Genomic DNA, 18,084 nt, shown 5'->3' with positions numbered 1-18,084 from the left:
AGCTGTTGCACTGGGTAATGGCTAAATTACAGAGGCTAGAGTTACAGAGAGTCACTGCAGATGCGACAAGAGAGGCCAAATACATAACAGGGTCCAGACTATCCCAGGAAACAGATTTCCATTTTTTTTTTTAAATATCGACTAAAGATATTTTTTATAATCTCAAAAGGCTGACAAACACATTTCAGCTAATTTTGGAAACAGACAATGGCTGTATGAACTAAATTACCTTTCTTCAGAGAAGTTGTCTGCGGATGACTGACAGTTTGTTGGCCCTCACCAGGTTGAGCCGATGGATCTGATTGGGTGGGTGCCAGGAAAGGGACCAACGAATGCCAAGGAAACACTGGAACCGATCTGGGCTCAACATTCGTCCACACTACAGGAGAAAATAAAAGAGCATTCATTCTAGCCAGTATTAACACCAAGTAATAAACCATATCAACACCCAAATCATAGCCTGATGATGAGTCACATAAATGACTAGATGCATATGCAGGTAATAATATTATACCATTGCATAACTGTGACACAGTTGTCTCAGTAATTATTTATGATTTTGGTAATATTTACCAAAATATTTACCATTTCAGTGTCACTCTCTATGATATCAAAATAAACACTAAGTATACAAAAGGCATTAAAATAGACAAAATTAGGGAGGGAGATCAAGGATAACATGCCTAAACATCTTACATCATTAACAGTAACATTATTTATTAAAGCTATTTGCTATTAAACTAAGCTATCATAAATGTTTGAGTATTTTAATAGTACACTCATGTTGCTGCAGCACAATATTGATTTATATTACAAAAACAGATTAAAGCAAGACAGATTGTCATGAAAACAGTAAATGCGTGAATATATTGTTCCCGACTGATATTAAGCAGGCAGTATTTGGCGCCAAACAATCACTTCCAGAATAATATGATTTAGGAACAGCCTGTTCGTGCAGTTTTTTTCTGCTGCCGTTAGAACCACATAGACACGATTTAAGAATACTGTATTTCAGCCGCAAAAGTCCTGCTATAAGGGAAAACAACATAAGACACGTTGAGTAATAATGACTGACCAAACATGCTGAGTCCTTGGCGAAGATACTGCGGGCTTTCCGATGAAAACATGGTTGAGTGAGAGGCTTGAAATACTTTTTTACAGAAAAAATTCACAAACATGTAATATTAAATAGAGGTACTGATTCAAACGTTCATCTGATATAAGTTAAGTCCTTGCGATTAAAAATGAAATATCCACATGATGCTTTTCCCAGACAGGTGATGTTGAGTGCAGCGATGAAAATAAGCGGCCATAACCGATGCAGCCAGCATCCATCTACTGGAGTTTCTTCATATTGGTACCAAATGTTCTTGGTAATGACATGCCGTCGTTCAGTCACACTGATCTTTAGTTCATGATAACGGCCTTCAGTACTCAGATATATTGGCGCAGACACCAGTTCATATTGTTGCAAAAATGATAACAGCGTGCTATCAGGTACCGCACAGAAGAGTAAAGCGCCGTTCCACCTTCAGGAACGCACAGATAACAACAAATGTCGATCTTGGCGTTAAAAACACTGTCGTGAACACAGTTACTTGTATACACACCGTTGAGGCTCGAAACGCGGAAACGGTTTTGGTTTTATTTGGATGATGTAGTTTATTTTTGGTCCTGTTTGCCCCCTCCTCGTCTGAGCTTGTTTACATTGACGGATCGCTACGGGGATGAAGGGGTTAAGTAGGCCTCTCGGTCATCCTCGGGCTCGAGTAGTGCAACAGTCCGCGACCTGAGCTCACCTCAGCCCAGGGGGGTTTACATGTACAATATCACGATTAATAAGTAGTTTGGCAATAAAGAGTATTAAATACGGTTATAAAAATTAAAGAGCACTGCAGGCATCAAATAAGCAATGCCTAAAACGTGGAAACGCTTGTTTCAGTAAATCGTCGTTTAAATGGGAAGCCCAAATCTGCCAGATTAGCAGGTTAGCATGGTCATGGTGCTACTACACCCGCAGTACGAGTGCAATTTATTCTTTGGGTTGCGACGCACAACGGAAGCGATTTTCTATTAAAAAGATTAACGAAATGCAATACCCATCAGGCAGGGAAATGATACGTATCAAATGCTTAATAATAAAAGGCCACATGTAATACACATCTGTCTTTTTCACGTGGTCACTATTATTCTCTCTGGCTCTCAGTGCACGTTATCAGATCCACATCCTGTTTCACATCTGATCCAAATTCATAAGTTTGGTGTTCAAAGCCTCAATCTCTGATTGACAAACGCATAATTACATCCTGCCCAGTTCAAAAGCAGTAACCGGAATCATTCTGTTCTGCCACTTTGGTTTAGGGGCTGCATTTGGGAGATCCGGACCTGGTTTCAGCAGCACAGCTCCAGATGACTCCGTCCCCTCGGGAACGCCCCTGATCTCGCATCCGCACCGCCGGGCGCTACAACGGAACCTGTCCTCATGTCACGGCGTAAAACTGTAGCACCACACGGAAAACACCCAGATTTGTAAAAAAGGGGAAGAAACTAGTGTCTGGCAGGGAGAAACTACCAAAGCCAAGGGGCTCGGCTAAAAAGCCAGAGAAAGACAACTTGCTTTCGATAAGAAAACAACACCTGAGCAGTGTTCCAGACCAACAACCATTAGTTACACTGTAGTAGCACTATAGCCATTCGTTGTAATTACGTGAATGAAGTAATTTATAATTACGTGAATGAAGCAGAAAAAAATCCTTTATTTCTAAATGTTGAACTATTCCTCGTGTCATTGAAATGGTCAATATTTTGCTATAAATACTTATTTACCACACAATTCTATTTTTGACTAGATCCAGTATAATAGCAGCATCTCATATTATGTAAAAGAAAACGAAACCCCTGTAGACTGTACAACCGCACGCTGATCCTCTGTTCCTAAAAGCGGAAAGCATCGTTTAGTCTTGCTCGCCTTTTATCACTGTGCCTTTGGAGGTTTTATTTTGATCTCGTTCAGGTTTAAAAACGACGCACGTTTCGCTGAAACTGAATTCTAGTTGCAGCGACTTCTCGTTTTAAATGCCTGCTCTCGACACCCCTCCCTCGCGCACACCCTAGCCCCAAAGACTCTCATCCAAAAGGCTAATCGTGTAGTAAACTCCTCGCCCTCGGCTCTGACACAATCGCGAAACTAGTGAGAACCCCACTAAGAGATGACGGTCAGACTCCGCCGTGCCCTAACCCGCTGCGGGCAGCCGGCGGGGAAATACTAAACAGAGGAGAAAAGCTGGACAGAGATGATCCGGCGCAGTGCTGTTGTGATGAAATGACGGGTCTGAATTGTAATAATAGCCCCTAAAGTTCAGTGCGGTTCTCCTGCAGCAGGGTCACTTTCCGTTTCGCGGCGGCTGATTACGGAGCTCCTCCGTTCGCTCAGTAGGTGTTCGTAGTGAAGAAGTCGTTGTCTCATAACATAATTCAATTGGCCACGACTCTTCCCTCGATTCCGCTCTCCTCTCTCGAAGCTGGACAGAGATGATCCGGCGCAGTGCTGTTGTGATGAAATGACGGGTCTGAATTGTAATAATAGCCCCTAAAGTTCAGTGCGGTTCTCCTGCAGCAGGGTCACTTTCCGTTTCGCGGCGGCTGATTACGGAGCTCCTCCGTTCGCTCAGTAGGTGTTCGTAGTGAAGAAGTCGTTGTCTCATAACATAATTCAATTGGCCACGACTCCGCTCTCCTCTCTCGATTCGCAAGCCCGTTCTTTCTTTCTCTTTCCCTCCCGCTTCCTCCTGTTGTATAGTAGGCTGCCCTCTTTCGTTCTCTCAGCGTGTCAACCTCGCCCAGCCCGTGACCCGCCTTTTACTCTTCCAACGCTTTCTTAGATTGGTCTACGAGGCAACCTATCGCAAGACAATCCGACACGCTGATTGGCGGGAGCGTGCGTTGGCATGTCAGTCATATGCAAATCCGGATTTGGCTTTCGGCGTCTCACTGGCCGAAAAAGGAGCTAATAAATATTTAACACACCACAGAATCTGGGGCATGACTTTACGTGGGCTCTCGTGATATTTGGTCCCACTGTGACGTTGAAGCTGCCGCGCTACTCTAACGGTATTATAACAGGTATTATATATATTGGTTTATTATGGGTTATAACGAATGCATTATTTTAGTACAGATTAATAAGACTCAATGGCAATGTGACAAATCCTCACATCAGCTGGACTCTCCCTTCAAAACAGTAGTTGAAATGTAATGCCATTTGTGGCCATTTAAAAAAAAGAGGGTGCCATAAAAACACACAGGTAATGCATTTAGTACTTTTAAAACAGACGAATTTATATTTTATTTATCCACATGAAAGTGAATAAACTAATGCAAACGTATTTTAAGTAATTCAAATACACTGAATTAAAATTTTGTAGTAAAACAGCTTTTACTTTACAAAATATACACACAGTCTGTGTAACTAATACAAGAAAGAAGTAAACATGTCCACTTCCTCACCCACTAAAGCCACATCATCTGCAGTCAGTGTGTCAAAATAAGACACAAGCATTATCAACATGCATACTGATCTCATTACCAATACAATAATCTCTATTGTAGCAATACACTTCACACATTTTCCACACTCAATTTAAAACACTGTAGTAAGCATTACACTACAGTTAGTTCCAGTCCTCAAATCTGATTGGCTGAGATGCGTTTCAAGAGTGATGTTTAGTGTAACAGTTTGTATCACTCTGCTGGCTTCTTTTCATTGAGTTCCAGACCAGAGAGTGTTCCAGACATGCTTTCAATCTGAGCGGTGTTTGGTGACGCACAAAGCTTGATGCTTTGGCTTCTTTTGTATGAAGGAACTAAACTGACAGATTTTGTCCGAAATGTGAGTTATTTGATATTAATTTATTGTTTATAGAACTGTTGTATAAAAGCAATATCACACCCGCAATTGTGCTGATGGACAGCTGTGAATACTTGCAGCTGATTCACAACCATGCTGACATTCAATACTACATTGCTCTTGTTTGTGTGAATTGAACACCTATACCACTCTGCTATACCACTTCTCTGGAGTGTGTAAGTAAGGACAAGAGTATGGTTTTGGTTTTTCATGCCTAGTGTCTTGGAGGGGAAAAATGAAATAAACCACAGGGCTCAAATGAGATTTGTCTCTGGGCAGAGGTTTTCTTGGAGACCATACAGCTGTACATCACAAACATTACGTAAACCAGTTATGAATCAAAACTAAATTAAAAAAAGAGAGAAGGTGGAGAAATATTCTTCACATAACGTTTTCCCCATCTTTTACTTTTATTTAATTTTACTAACTAAACAGCGAAATTTGTTTTGGTTGAGTGCAGTATTATAGGTCAGAAATTAAACTTGGTGACCACTGTTACTGCCAACAGGACACTGACCAGTGAATCGGCTGATAGTGATTATGTCACAGACAAAGGTGGCTGTCCAAAACACTATTATCAGTGTATACAACTCTTAGGCAGCATGACACGGGCATGCTCACGGCGCCTATGAATGTCAGCGTGCCTGTGTGTAGGTTTATGTGTGTGTGCTGAGTTCAGTGACTGGTTTGTTTGTATGGGGCAGAGGGGTACTGGCCTTGCGCCCAGCATCAGCCAGTCCCTTCACAAACAGTCACGCTACAATGAGAAAGATTTGTGTGAGAGAAAGAAAAACTACAGAGACACTGTAACCATAAGTGCAGTAACATTTTCCACACAAACGCAGTGGCCAAATAATATTATGACATAATATTATCCGAGTATGAGTAATACATTCCACTCTACATTTATGCCTGAAGAGTATCCTACACATTACATATATACCAGTACAAAACAGAAAGACACTCAATAGAGGATGAAAAAATTAGTGGTCGTGGAATGTTTGAGAAAAGAGAGGGAAAATGGGTGGGAAGGGGAAACTGTGCAAGGCAGGCGAATAAAAATAGAACAAGAGTCATTCTATGTAGAGGAGGGGAGGAGCGAGTTGTGAAAGTTGTGAAAACAGGGCCTCGCTCGCTGTATGTGGGAAGATGGTAATCGATCGACAGGAGAGGAGAGACAAAAATCTATAAATAGACTTAAGAAATAACTAAGAACTCAGGATAGAAAACGTGATTATGTGGGAACACATTTACACACTCTCAACTGATGTACTGAAATCCATGCAAATCAAACTGAAGTAAGAATGGGTTATCAAGAGACATTTCTCCTCAATATAACACAATGTCAGAGCAATGGGAGGGGCTACACACTCTCTCAGCCACTGAGCTTGCGCTGAGCTCCTGGCAACAGCCAATGAGGTGAGGCCGAGACCCTCCAGCTCAGACTATGATTATAGTAAACTATTTTTTAACTCTTTCCTGGCCGATTCCACTGAGAATGACACACAGCAAAATATAACATCACTCACTATGTTTAAATTTAGTAATATGGACACATCTAAATACATGAAAATGTAAAATATCTCAAATCAGCAGTTAGTCAGCCTTGACCGACAGTACTCACATGCAGAGATGGGTAAAGCTCTGTATGTTTGAGGGTTAATAGTGTAAGAGAGCCCATGCTCCAAACCCTTTCTGTTCCTCCTATCCAATCAGTGTTTTTACGTGATTAAAACACAATCTCAAAAAGCCCACTCCCTGTTTCCATGGCAACAGCTTTATGGGTACTGTTACCCAAGCCACTTTCGTGACCACTGACCATGCCACTCTTTCCACGCACATACACTGCCCTTTTGTAAGATATTTATATCACTGCTACCATCTGCCAGTACAAGCATTCCAGCTATTTTCCAAGGGACATATGGAGAGGAAAAGACATGGTGCCTAACCAAAAACCCATCATGTTGGATTTATGTCTGTTGATCCACTTACACTCACTTACAACTATTTTACCACTGCTAGGAAAGTCTAACAGACTGGGTACATGTCCATGAAATGCACCACAAATATAAAAAAAGGTAGTTATGAAACTCTATGCAGGTACCGCTCTTTAAAGCCTGTAATGGCACACTCTTCTCACAAGGAGGAAGCACTGCCCTATGGAAAAAAACTGAAGGCGATCACAACTCTGGCAGACACAGAATTGAGTGAAGGAGAGATTACAGCTAGAGACAGGGGCTTTTATATGAATGTATGTGTAAAAAGTCTTGTGACAAAACATTTTTAGATCCTGTGATCTCCCCTGAGATTTAACATTGAAATCAAACATTCGGCAAATACTAGCGTGAACCTTAAAATGCAGAATATGAGAAAAAGGCACAAAATATAGCAGTGAAAAAATACTGTATAACATGCTGTTTAGCTATGCTATAATTTATATAAATGTACACGTGTTTGTGTTATCATGGAGAAACCTACAAAAAGGGAATGGCAGGCATTCCCGGGAACACTCTATGATCAGACAAACAGAGAGACTTCTGCACTGCACCAGAGAGAGAGAAAAAGACAGAGAGCGAGAAATAGGTGAGGAAAGAACAGTCGTAAAGTCTGATGCATAAGTGGGTGAAAGAAAAAAAAAATAAAGGGAATTAAATTGACATTTTGATTACAGCAATGATGAAAAGGAAGACACCGTTCTACCATATAAGTGATATACATTGCAGAGTTGGACTATACGACAGATGGCGACTCAGAACTCGGCACATATTGAGGCAGAGACCTATCGGAAACACTGTATCAAATACGGACAAAATTATACTATAGCCAAAATAAAAACAGCCTGCAATACATGTAATTAAAGTGATGAGTTGAAGTTTGAGCAAGGTGCTGTATATATTTTGAAGAGAAATAAAAAAGCAGACACAAACAGTTTCTTTTATCGGTTTAAAATTTGCAACATAAATCTGATGTTTAACTGCTTTCAGATTCAGTGTTATAAGTTTTTAGAAAAAAAAATAGCAACAGAAAAGACATGCATATTGATAGTATTTGTGACGGCTCTAGTGAGTAGTACATCTGTGTTTGCAGAGGGTGTGGATTAAATGAAACAGAGAATGTTTGGAATCATTGCCATAGTAAATGACAGCTGAAAACAGACGGCCAATTCTGGAGTTCAGTGTTCAGTCAAAACCAATCGTCTAAATTTATTTTTAGGTGTCCTTTAAGCTAATGTACAATAACAACAATAACTGATAAATATGACCTGTTTATTTATGATGGGTCGGTAAACTGCATTAGAGTATTTTGTCTAAAACAATTTGAAAATGTTATTTCAATTGTGAAATACAAAACAGTGTGTGTGTGTGCGCGCACACACACACACACACACACACACACACACACACACACACACACACACACACACACGCACACGCACACACACACACACGTTCAAGCAAAGCTATCTAAATAGAGACATGCTATAGACTTCTGTTATTTTTATATACAGGTAGTTACAAATACTACAACCTAAACCTAACCCACATCCTAACCCTGATCCAAACAGAAAACCTTCTGCATTTCTAAAATAATTTTTTTTTTACATTTATATTTATATCGTCCCCAAAAAGATGTTTTAGATTTAGCTTACATCTGGGTACAAATTTGCCCAAAATACGGTTGAGTAGGTACAAACACACACACACACACACACACACACACACACACACACGTTGGGTTTCCATATTTTATAGGGACATTCCATAGACATACTGTATAAACTGTATTTTCTATCCCCTTACCCTAAACATACCCTCAGAGAAAACTTTCTGCATTTTTAGATTTTCAAAAAACTTCATTGCATCATTCACTGCATTATTTATAAGCTGTTTTCCTCATGGGAACCAAAAAATGTCTCCACAAAGTCCAAATTTACTGGTATTACTATACTTGTGGGAATATTTGGTCCCCAAAACGTAGGGAATACCAGGAACACACACACACACAGCAGATAACAAAAGTAAAAACAATCTTCTCTAAAACAAAAACAAAATTTCTGAGAAGAGAAATAGTCTTTAGTCAAAAAAGTCTGAGTAATAAAAATGTTTGTTTTTTTTTATGTATGAAAGATTACTAATTATAAACATTGGCAGCATTACGAAATGTCAATTTATGTGTGCTGATCACCTGAAGAAAAAATATTTATAAAAGTTCAGCATATTTGTAAAAAAAAAGTCTGTGTTGCATGTTGCATTTCCTCAGTCACCAAAATACAATAACATGCTTTAAGATAATTATAATTTCAGACCAGTATATATAATGTACTTTTCAATAATTACATTTCAGAGTATTGGTCTCCTATAATGCTTATAATTCTCTGTAGGTTAACCACATACAGTAGTTTGCTATCAAAACTGAGCAGCAATAAAAAAATTCCATTAGAACAACAAAAGCAAATAAACTTTTGGGCAAATTCTATAAATGTATGGATTTTTTTCTTTCTTTTCAGCAGGTCTGCAATTTTGTTAAACAGACTGTGCGTGTGTGTCTCTCTGCATTAATGTCCTTCTCACAAGCTTGCGTGTCAAGGCAGGCCTATGAGATCAGGCCTGAATTTTTACAAAGGCCCTCTTGTCATTTCACAACACACACTGCCGTTCCCTCTATCACACCATGCACATTCTTCATCACAGCTAAATCACAAACACCACACACAAAACATATATGCTAAAATTCACTAAGAATACTTTTTTTTATTACACTAGCATACAATCCACACACTAAATGTCCCCTAAATTAACTGTTATGTCTGTATGAATGACATTCTCTCATTCCTTACCACACGCATATATAGCACATATACAACTGAACATATGTAGCTAATTCATAATGCATCAGTTCAGTCTTTGGCTCTTTCAATTCAGTCTTTTGTCACTTTGCTTCACTTTCTCAGTGTAACATGTAATGACCATGTTTTGAATATTGTGCTAAAATCAGCACTGCAAGTGCTACGACCAGCACAACATCTCTAATCGAACCCACTATTACAGCAGCTGATGATTACAACTACACTGCAAAATCTGAGACCCAAAAGAATGCCACTGCTTTTAATGCCAAAGCATTAATTTCTGAAAGTAAACAGACACCTTAGATTTGAGCTCAATTTTAAGAGGTAATTATTAGCTATATTAATCTAGATATGCAATATTTTCATTGCATTATTTTTATTTTATTCAATTGTAAATTTACTGAAATATGAAGAAATGTAATTCTCCATATATCAACTCTGTGATTTACAATTTACAAGCACTGAGAAACTGTACTTTTGATGTGCCATTAAATTTAAAATATATATGTCACAGTATGCCTTAGTTTGGACTTTGTTTTCCGTTTCCCTTTGAGTTGGTTGTCATGGTTATTCATTTGATTATGTTCAGGTGTGTCTCATTATCATGCGTATTTAGTTCAGTTCTGTATTGGTTCAGTTGTCCGGTGTCGTCTATGTGAAGGTTGTGTTTGGACTGTTGCTCTGTATTTGGATTGTTGGAATTTACAGTGTGGATTATTAAAGACTGTGACTCTTCATCTTTTGTGCGTGCATATTTATACAACTCAATCGTGACAATATATTTAGTCTTTGTGTTGCATATGTGTTCACAAAAACACTTGCCCTAATAAGGTCAAAATTGCCTTGGTCCTTACATGTGAATCACTGAAATAACTTTACATTTATATTTTCTGAACCAAACAAAAAAAAAAACAGAGATCACGCAATTTGAGAATATGAAATTCAGCTGTGAAAATAAAGACTAAAGAGCACAAGTCAGAGCTAAAATTAAACAAATACATAATTTAGGGAAATGGTAAATACAAGTGTCCTAATTTCCCAATGGGTACTGTTGGTTAAATTATCAGGAAGTTACATCAAACTATCCAAAAACTGTCTAGAAAAGACAGTACCTCCAAATTCTTAGCACACACAAGAACACTTCTGAGAAAAGCCAGAGAGGCCAACAATTAATAATAGCTAACTCTGTAGCTAAGAGATCAAAATCTTAGCATCTTAGCATCTCAGCATAGCACTGGTCTGTATGTAAAAGTTTATATAGGGTAACCATACGTGCCATTTTCCCAGGACGCGTCCTGGCCAGGATTTGTTTTGGCTTTGTTTTCCTGTTTTCATGCTTGCTGAAGGTAATGATCGAAAAGTAGTTTGACCAATAACATGCAAGCATTGTACATAATGGACCAATCATGGCGTGTGAGAAGGTGGGATCTACGGTCAAAGCGATGCAATTACGCGTACATATTAGGTGTGTTCGACTTAAAAGCAGTGCGGCTCAGACCGATCAGTGTTTGACATCAAAGTACATCGAGAGCGTTTCGAAAGCATAACCGTCTGTATGGTACTTTGATGTCATACACCGATCGGTCTGCACACGCAAACAAAGCCAAAACCTAGATATTTGAGGCAATATAGAAATCCTGGCCAGGACGCGTCCTGGGAAAATGGCACGTATGGTCACCCTAAGTTTATATATATATATATATATATATACCCAGTGCTACGTGTGAAAAGATTTTGTGGTGAAATGAGACCAAGACAGAGCTTTTAAGCCAGCTTTTGAAGCCATATATGTGGTGCAAATCTAACATTGCCCAAAATTAAAATGACACCATGTGAGGAATGATGATGGGAAGAGCATGTTTTTCATCAGCAGAAACTGAGCATCATGTTAAAATGTGGTTGGTGAAAAATGCTATAAAATAATGTGAACATTTCTGAAAAACTGAAGCAGGACCATCTTTTAAACAATATTTCAACCATATTTATCATTTATCATTTTAAAATAAAAATCATAATAAAACTAAATAAATGTTAACTGTCATTTTTAGAGTTTTGAAATATAATTATCACAAAGAAAATTATTTTAATTACATGTAAAATTCAGAAAAATTAGAAAACTGTGCCAGGACAACTAGATACTGTTTTGTCACTACAGGGCTCTCTCAAACTAATTTCCAATCCATCTCTCATTACAAATGGAAAAAGAATAAAATAAAAAAACATGCTTTTTTTTGTTGAACCTGAGTTTTTAAACATGAACCATGAAACATCAATATTACAACACAAATGAAAATATATAAATATTTACTTATATTTAATTACATAAGGAATAAAGTACAGTCAGCTAGTCGTCGCAAAAAAAAAAAAATAAACTGACAGAGCTGAAATTATTTTTATATATAAGGAAGAGTTGAAACAAGAAACTAGCACAGTTATGTAGGAAATCGGTTGCCTGGGACAACAATCAATCATAGTTTGGTCATCATACAAAACATTTTGCAAAATGTGATCAGTAACCACTTAAATCTAAAAGTATTCCAGACAGCCATGTTTTAAACTGAGAATGAGAATGAATGTTTTACAATGTTTTAGAATGTCAGAATTATAGATTGTCAATGTGTTTTCAGTGCTCAAAGTAATATTTTTGTCACACACAACATTACATTAATCTTATACCACAGTATTGATGAATACTTGGTTTTGGTTTTCAATAACTATAATATTTTCAATAGCTTAAAGGGATAGTTCACCCAAAAATAAAAATTATTTTACTGGCCCTTATCATTCCAAATCTGTATAGATTCTTTCACACAGAGATTCCGGAAAATACATGGAAAATGTGTCCCGTGATTTGTCCCGGGATGGTTTGATTTTGGTTTATTCACACTGCCAGTGATTTTCTGGAATCTGTGCGTGCGTTCACACACATCCCATACAAATGGCGTAAAGACATGTGACATTAGGATATGACATGTAATGTCACGCGTACCGTTTCATTTTAAGGGATCAACGATCAGGGGCTTATGACTTTCTTTCTTCTGAGGAACACAAAACAGGATATTTTAAAAACACTAAGACATTTCTCAAAATATGTTTCTTTATGTTCCACAGAAGATGGAAAGTAGTACAGGTTTGGAACAACATGAGGCTGAGCAAATGATGAAAGAATTTACATTTATAAGTGAACTCTCCCTTTATTTTACTTCAATAAAATACTTAATCAGTAGAATAGTTTTGTTAATTAACAGTTACATAACTTCAAGAAGAGCAATGCCACTTTGCCATTGAAAAATTTTAATTAAACGGATAACTATTCTACATTTCTTTAAAGATCCAAATATGATATTTGTGGTACAGTCTTCCGAAACACATTTTAAAAATGATATTCAATCTGTTTTGACATATTGTGAGCATAGACAAAATTGACAAATTATGGGCATCCATATTCTCTAAATTGTTTCTATTTTTAAAATTTTCATTGAATTAGTCTAACATGGCATATTCTCTTTTGTAATTAAAGCAAAATAACAACTGTCCAGGGAATCACAACTTAAACATTGGTGTTAGCATTACATGTAAATATAGAATTCTCTTACCAGTCCCAGGTCGCCCCATGATGATTTCTTTGCATGGCACAGGATGCAAGGTCTCTGTGGAAAGTATGAGCGGCAGCAGGGCAGTAGGAGCAGGGTGACAAGGGACAGGCTGCTGCAATGTCACTTGACCACTCTTCTCTTGTCGCCCTCCATCCCCCACACCAATGAGACCAGGCCCTGGGACAGGGCTAGGCACTGATATGCAGGCTAAGGTGGCGCTGGATTGTGTAGGTAGACCTGCAGGGGTTGGGTTTGGGATGGAAGAGGTAGTAGACACTAGAACAAGAGTTGAGGTGGGATTCTGCAGTAAGACAGATCCATTAGTGGAAGCAGCGTTAATTGGAACAGGAACATGTAGTCCTGTCTCTGAATGTACACCAGTTTGGCTGTTTTCTGTGGAACTGGTCCTGTCCACCTCTGCAACTCTAGTCAGTGGCAGTTCTGTAAACTTTATTAAAGGAACCTCAGGATTTCTCACTATTACTGGAGAGTCTCTCAGAGGCTGCTGGGAGACTGTACATTGTGAACCTGATTTTAAGAATAGGGGAGAAGCAGGTGGGGAAGAGACAGTAGTTGAAGTCAGTCTTTGGGGGTGTGTGACAGTAGTCGTCTGAGTAGAGATAATGCAGAGACTTGTTACAAGAGAAGGGTCCCGACAGCTTTGTTCCTGATTGGGTTTGCCATATTCCTGCAACAGAGGAGCTGGAGGAGGTGGGGCATCCGTCCTGCGTTTGCCTGGGCTCATAGGTACAGTGAAGGTTAGATTAGTGTGGAAGGACGGCACAACACCAGACAAGTGTCTGTCTTTCTCCCTCTCTGTGCCTCCTGTTCCATGTTTTGGGACACCACTGTTGGTACCACTGGGGTGTTTGTGGCGACGAGGAGGCAAAACTGGAGAGGCAGTAACAGGACTGAAATTTGCAGGGTGAAAGCCAAAAAGTGGCGAAGCTGATGGGGAAGGTGTAGGTGAGAATGGGGACTGATTTGAAATTGGTGAGAATGAGGGTGTTACAGACCTTGAGCCCAGGGATACCAGCATAGTTGCAGCTTCACATTCATCAAAGTCAAAACGAGAGAAATCTTGAGGAAGCAGTGATGGCAAGCCAAGACGTGGACGAGAGTCAGTACCTCGGCTGCTTGTCTCACTACTGTCGCGAGAAGTCTCATCCCAATCAAATTCACTGCTAGCACGACCCCGCAGATCTGAAGGGGTCACAGTCCCTGAGCTACTCTCTCCACCTCCTCCACTCCCTCTCTCTCCCACTGCTCCCTCCATTTCTTTGGTGCGCACGGAGAGGTGACGAGAACAGTAGCCACGACGCTGGGACTCTTTCATGCAGCCTTCTCGTGAGCACAAGCGGCGCCACTGCTTCCCATTGAACTTCTTACGGATTCCATTAGGGGTACAAACCACATCGCCTTTCTTGTATTTCTGTTGGGCAGCTGCCAATGGTGTCCTTGATCTTGAGGAAGAAGCAGAAGAAGAAGCAGAACTCCCTGGAATTGGGGTGGAGGTCTGTGAAGGTGTAGGAGTCTTTTCTAGAGGTGTCAGAGAACCCCTGGAACTGGGGGAAGGAGGCACAGAGGGTGGTATAGGGTGAGAGGTCCCCCCATCAGACCCTAAAACTGCAGGTGAAGGGGTGGGCTGTGGACTTCCTAAAGAAGTCCCGGCGATGCCTCGCACCACTGTAATGGGACTTGGATACCCAGGAGGTTTGGAAAGAATTTGTCTGTGCTGATTAGGCACACTTGCTTTTGGTCCCCCTGAGACTACGGGCCCTCCACCATCTCTGAGTGGTGCCATGTTAAGCCGCAAAACCTCCATGTCCACCTCTGGAGTCTGCAGTTGCTTTCGCTCGTGTTCTCTTTCTCTAACTCTTTCCCTATTCCCAGTTCCATCATCCTCCCTCCTAGTTGCTAAACTAAACATACTGTTTGCTACCATAACAACTGCTGGTGAAGTGGAAGATGAAAGATGTGTGCTTCTTCCATAGTGATGAACCCCTGTGTCTGGAGAAGGGAATCTGCAGTTCTCCCTGGGAGGGCCTGCACTTACTAAATCCATTCCCTCACTTAACTGACAAAGCTCTCTCTCCACTTCTATCTCCTCCCTGTGCTCTCTCTCCTCCTGTTCTTTCTCTCTCATAACCCCATCCCATGGCGGAACAAGGAGGCGCAAGTTCTGGCGAGTAACCCATACATTCTTTGTTCTTGATGTCTGTTGCATCTCCTCATTGCTGCACCTTTCTTTCTCCTGCTCCAATTCCTCCTGCAAAAGCACCATGTAGGGGCAAGCTAAATGAGAGTCTACCTGAGCAACCACACCTTCTCTGTACCACTCTTTACCTTTATCTCCTCCATAAGGCACGCAAACACGTGTCCCAACCTCCACAAGTTCACTTCCTGGGGGTGGGGCGTCTAAAATGAGGTCAATGGGTTGGTGTGGGCGACTTACTAATGTATGAAATGGATATGAGAGCAGTGTCCCCTCCCCATTAATCTGCAACTCTACATTCAGCTGCTCTCTACTGGACCCACGCACCACACCACAGAAAAAAACATATTCCTTGATCAGCTTCTCATCTTCCTTTAAATTAGTTCTTGGTCGTCTACGTGCTAGCACCCTTTGGTTTTTTAGTCCTTTAGCTAGTGCTTCTGCTATTGTTGCAGACCCTACCTGCTCAGTTTGTATGTGATTGGGGGACAAGAGGACAGACAGGGTTGAACTGTTGGAGAGGTTGAATCTTCTTGGCGCTCTTACATGGTTCCCTGAATTTAGCTGCACACAAGAGGGCTCAACTACCTCCAGATCCACAGAGTGTTCACTGGCTGTGTCTGTGGATGATGAGCGCACAGAATTTGGAGCTTGCTCCCCATATCCATCTACTTCCACCATTTGGACCACCTTTTCTCCTTCGGAAGGCACCTCACTTTTCAACATATCACCCTTAGTTCTATCTCCTTTTGGAGTTTCTGTGCTTGCTATTTTCCCTATTTCTCTCCTGTTATTCACACTATTATCCAGATCAGAAATATCTGCTATCACTAAATCAGTTCTGACCACAGGATTAGTGCTCTGAGAAATGGAATTTAGATGGTTGCTATGAATAGTGAGTTGAGCTACAGGGGTCAAACTGATGGGAGAAGTACTGGAAGCTTGATGTTCATACATGTATTTCTTCTTGGGCACCCTAGCTTTGAAAGTAGCTGTTTTTCGACTGGAGGGTGTGGTGGAAGTGTGGTTGGCACTCAAAGAGTTATTTTTATTTAAACTGTTGGCTGTAGTATTTGTGTTTTGTGTATTGCTAGCAGTGCTGTTTGCATGTTGGTTGCTACCTTTACTGTTTGTGCTAGTAAAGTTTTGTGTGTTTGTGTTACAGATGTCTGTGCTATTACTATGTGAATTTTCATGTGCGTTGCTGGCTATTTTGATTGAGTCTGTATTATCTGTTAAACTGTTAGTATTAACGTTCTTGGGGCTTTTTGCCTTATTCACTATTACTGCATTCCCTTCAGATTTTGATGTTTCCATTGTCCTTTCTTTTATTTGCTCTTTTAACCCCTCACTGTTTAGAAAGTTGCTACTCTTGATATGCTTGTCCTGAGAGCTATCTTCTTTGGATGGAGTGTATTTCTGGTGTGACGGTCCAGGCGGTGTTGTCTGTGAATGTTCTTCAAGCTTGCCCACTCGTTTTCTTGCTCCTTTTGCTCTTGTCGATAAAGGAGAGCGTCCTCTCTGTTTCTTTGGTGGCCTCATCTTTTTTAGTTTGGCAACTATTTCTTTCTCCCCTTTTTTTCTTCCTTCTTTTCTCTTGTTTAGTTGGCTATTTTGAGGTTTCTTTTTCTTTTCCTCACAACACCCTGGAACAAGAAAGACAAAAAGTGAAGGAGAAACAGATAAATAGACATTTCCTTGTTGTCAATATAGAGTAACTGGGAAGATAGTGCTCCATGTGTATGAATGTGTCCAAACAGTAACAATAGCGCTGTGTACACACAGACAAAAAAAATCTAATGTTTATATTTAGGCAGATGATTAGATATCAACGTTATTCAAATACAGAGTAAAAAGGCTACCGCAAAACAGCAGACCATGAGTGTGCTTATGAATAACACAAGAAAGTTTCACATGCAACAACATTTACAACGAGGAAACCTTCTCCAGTACACCAAGTACTTTTCTGAAAACAAGGCTGGATGATCAAAATGTATTCATGTACAGTTAAACTGCTTTGATTTTTAAAACAAAATAATCATAATGCTTGAAATACACACTGAAAGTCAAATGGTGTGCAGAAAATATATTTCTCTAGATATTTTGCTTTTTTCCCCCCAGACTCGAACCTGTGCTGTAAATTTCCATGTCATATGAAAACCTTTAAAAAGTACATAACATTTTATTTTGTGTTAAAGGTTAGTGTTATAGCATTTTTAAAAGTTAAGGTTAATAGCATTCTATTGAAGGCAAAATATTTGTTCTTTTATTTGGATTTTTTATATATATTTTTTTATATTATTATTTATTATTTTAACATTTAAAAAAGATTCATCCATTTTCCATCATTACAGGAGAAGGTGGTATGTGGTACATAAGTAGTATACATGCCACTGTCAGGGAGAAAATCACAAGGGCCCAGAAGAAAATCTAGTCTATCAGAGTTGCATGTTTTAGCTGACACACAACTTAAGTAAAAAAAAACTATTAAAAAAACCACTTAAAATCAAAACACTGTTAA

General features: G+C 39.6%; 1 protein-coding gene across 1 annotated transcript in view; it reads right to left on the bottom strand.

The window, feature by feature from the left end:
* LOC107724155 (protein capicua homolog) overlaps positions 1 to 18,084 on the bottom strand; it is a 39,382-nt gene that overhangs the window by 14,985 nt on the left and 6,313 nt on the right. Inside the window, exons 2-3 of the mRNA XM_016532958.1 lie at positions 13,349 to 17,209; positions 230 to 379 (exon numbers count right to left, since the gene is read on the bottom strand). Coding sequence (XP_016388444.1) covers positions 230 to 379; positions 13,349 to 17,105 — 3,907 coding nt within the window. The 5' untranslated portion in view covers positions 17,106 to 17,209. The remainder of the gene's footprint in view (positions 1 to 229; positions 380 to 13,348; positions 17,210 to 18,084) is intronic.

This window comes from Sinocyclocheilus rhinocerous, unplaced genomic scaffold (assembly GCF_001515625.1).
Source record: "Sinocyclocheilus rhinocerous isolate Xijiao unplaced genomic scaffold, SAMN03320098_v1.1 scaffold1326, whole genome shotgun sequence".
Taxonomy (NCBI): Eukaryota; Metazoa; Chordata; class Actinopteri; order Cypriniformes; family Cyprinidae; genus Sinocyclocheilus; species Sinocyclocheilus rhinocerous.
The sequence above is the reverse complement of the archived record's forward strand: the minus strand, read 5'-3'. Positions and strand labels throughout refer to the sequence as shown.